Here is a 3,183-nt window from a genome sequence, read left to right as displayed (position 1 = left end):
CAAGCTTCCAAAGAATGTTGGTTTCAACTCCCACCACAGACCCCACACTGCAGCAGAAAACTGATCATGATACAGAGCCAATGATGTTTACATCGCCTTGGGGGAGACGCGAACTCGCGACATCCGAGCGGCATGTTGTGACACCAGCGAACATAATGAAATAACATGTAGTTGACTTTTAGGTAATGAGACGCATTAATTATAAAATAATAATTGAGTGGAAACTTGTCAGAATTCAAATAGAAAAGATTACAAATCTGGAACTCTAGCTGAGGCAGGAACTCACTGGATCACCAATAAAAAAAAAAGAAAAAAAAAATGTTTCTTAGGTCATTAGCTCTTATGCTGAGTCATGAAAATTCGACCTCTAAAGATTTATTGACTTAGAAATGTAAATCCAATGAGGTTTATTAGATTGTTAATCCAAACACAAATACATAAAGACATTTTCTTATCTATTTCATTACATGACAGAGGTTTTAGAGTTATTTACTATAATAAAAGATAGGAATATAATTGTTTATATATGTGTGTGTATAATATATATATATATATATATATATATATATATACATATATATATATATATATATATATATACATATATATATATATATATATATATATATATATATGTATATATATATATAAGTATAGTATACATATCTTTCTTTATCTAATTTGTAAACATAAAAGAAACGAGGGTGGAAAATTAAAATCTATGTCTATATGCACGTTAATGTGCAAAGGAATCTCTCTCTCTCTCTCTCTCTCTCTCTCTCTCTCTCTCTCTCTCTATTTAAAGACCCATAAAACCTTCACACTCATGACCTCCTCCACTGTTGATATTCTCCTCACTTCGCTACTTAATGGGAGATGCTGTTATCCCATTCCTCCTCACTTGCCCCAAAATTCTTCTCCTTTCTCTCACCCCCTCGACTCCCTCCCTCCTCCCCCTCAGTCAGGATTTTAAATATGACTTTATTTTCAGGTATAAATCCTACTTATGGTAAATCCCTTTGACTGACAGCGTCGATCATCTCTCGTTTTTTTTGAAAGTTTACCTGACCTACTTTTAACTCGTCCCCTGAATATTACAACTTACCTTCTCTACAAGTGTTTAAGTACTTTTCCTCAAGCAATCTTTCACCCCCCCCCCCCACCCCTCCCCGCCCACTACTCATAGACACCACTCACCCGTTCCTTTCCAAGCACAGATTCCCAGTCAGTAGTATAAAAGGAGCCTCTTCCTCTGTCATCAGCATCAGTTCCCTGAGCATCATAGCAGGATGAAGTTTGTGAGTACCTCATCTCCCTCAGAATCATTCTGGGTCGTCTCATTGTTTTTGTGTTTTTCAATTCAAACGGAATACTTATATACGAACGCGGCTGCATAAGAACCAGGGGATTCCCATCTCAGATACCTAGGAACGTGGTACTTCAAACACGGCTACCTTCGCACATAGCTAGAAATACCCACCCCGTCAGGAGGGAAGCTGCGCCCCAGATTAGGTTAGGATCTGGGCTCCCGATTTGCCCGTCCGAGATACAGATGAATGGCGTAGCCAGGTTCATAGGTCCGTGAGTAGACTGGTTCGTTTGCAGATGGTTGACTGGCGGTCGTATGTTCATGCGTGACCTTGCCAGCACATCTCAGACAAAAGCAACTGGTATTCTTAGATTTATATTGAAACGTCAGTAACCAAGTGCCGAAGTTCTTGTGGGTTCCTTTAACGCCAGTTAAGGACCTATTCTGAATTACGTTGAAGAGAGGCGTATCTCAGTAAATTAAAAGATGCTGTAGAAGGTGCCTATTTTCTCTCTTATTTATTTACCAGAGTAGATTAATTATTTTTTTTTGTTTTTTCTTTTAGAAGAAGCTATCTTATGTTTTATACCTTCTGGACGGAAACAGATTTTACTGTCAATTTACTTAGAGATATTCTTCTTATATGTGATGAATCCAAACTTAATCATTTGTACACGCAGGCAAACGGACACGCACACAATATAAACGTGTGTTATATGTATGTATGTATATATACATATATGATAAATATATACATATATATATATATATATATCTATATATATATATATATATATATATATATATATATACACAACATTTATACATACATCTATATATATATATATTATATATATATATATATATATAAGTATGTGTGTGCGTTCGTGTATGGGCGTGTAAACGTATACGTACAGACGTAGAAGCTGTGAGAATATATGATAACAAGCAGTGAATATCATCCACTAACGACCTCCCAAAGACCTCTGTCTTGACTCACTGCGAGCCATGTATACTAACTGATACGAGCCTTCACTATCTTCAGTTCCTTCTTCACCATCATAATCCTCCTCCTCTTCTTCTTCTTCCTTCTCCCTTCAGGCCGTTCTCTTCTGCCTGGCCGCCATGGCCTTCGCCGCCCCTCAGGAGGACGCCCAGATCCTCAAGGACGAAAGAGTCGACAACGGCGACGGCTCCTTCAGCTACTCCTTCGCCGCCGACAACGGCATCGAGACGGAAGTGGCAGGAACCCCAGGATCTGAGGGACAGAGCAACATGGAAGGATTCTACCTGTGAGGGAACCCTTTGTCTGCAGTCCTTCGGGGCGCCTTTTGTACACAGGATCTTTTCAGAGATACCTTGTAATTTCCTTAGGTTAATCTCATATTTGGGGAAAATTGCCGAGTTATAGAGTCCTTCGGATGCATATTATAGGATATTCTGGTAAACTGCTTGTGCTTTGTTGAGGATAAATCCGTGAAGTTTAATATTCTAAAAATATGGGATAATTTGGGTACGTTTTATAGGATCGTCTAAGATGTGCATAAGTTTGTATAAGATAATTCACGGTTTAGTTAAACTTTAGGTTAATGAAATCCCATAGTATATGTTTATAGGATATTTTGATAGGTTATTCTTTACTATCTTATCGATATCCTAATATTTAGTTAAAATTTTTAATTAATTGATTACATTGTGTTACGTTTTACAGGATCTTTAAGCGACTACTTATTTTTTGCCTAAGATAATGCAATATTTTTTACCAAAATAACTCAACATAGATAATCGTATAAAATAAGATATGGCCCTAAGTACATACACAAAAATGGTTCCAGAAATTAATTAATGAAAAATATTTCGCAAGAGTTTTCTGT

At 37.0% G+C, this 3,183-nt stretch overlaps 1 protein-coding gene across 1 annotated transcript in view; it reads left to right on the top strand.

Annotated features, from left to right (window-relative positions):
- Nucleotides 1-1,187: 1,187 nt before the first annotated feature.
- Nucleotides 1,188-3,183, top strand: part of LOC135200126 (cuticle protein AM1159-like) — a 2,614-nt gene continuing 618 nt past the window's right edge. Inside the window, exons 1-2 of the mRNA XM_064228464.1 lie at nucleotides 1,188-1,298; nucleotides 2,411-2,601. Coding sequence (XP_064084534.1) covers nucleotides 1,290-1,298; nucleotides 2,411-2,601 — 200 coding nt within the window. The 5' untranslated portion in view covers nucleotides 1,188-1,289. The remainder of the gene's footprint in view (nucleotides 1,299-2,410; nucleotides 2,602-3,183) is intronic.

The sequence above is a fragment of the Macrobrachium nipponense genome, chromosome 26, assembly GCF_015104395.2.
Source record: "Macrobrachium nipponense isolate FS-2020 chromosome 26, ASM1510439v2, whole genome shotgun sequence".
NCBI classification, from domain to species: Eukaryota; Metazoa; Arthropoda; class Malacostraca; order Decapoda; family Palaemonidae; genus Macrobrachium; species Macrobrachium nipponense.
Note: the sequence above shows the minus strand (reverse complement) of the source record. Positions and strands in the feature narration are given on the sequence as shown.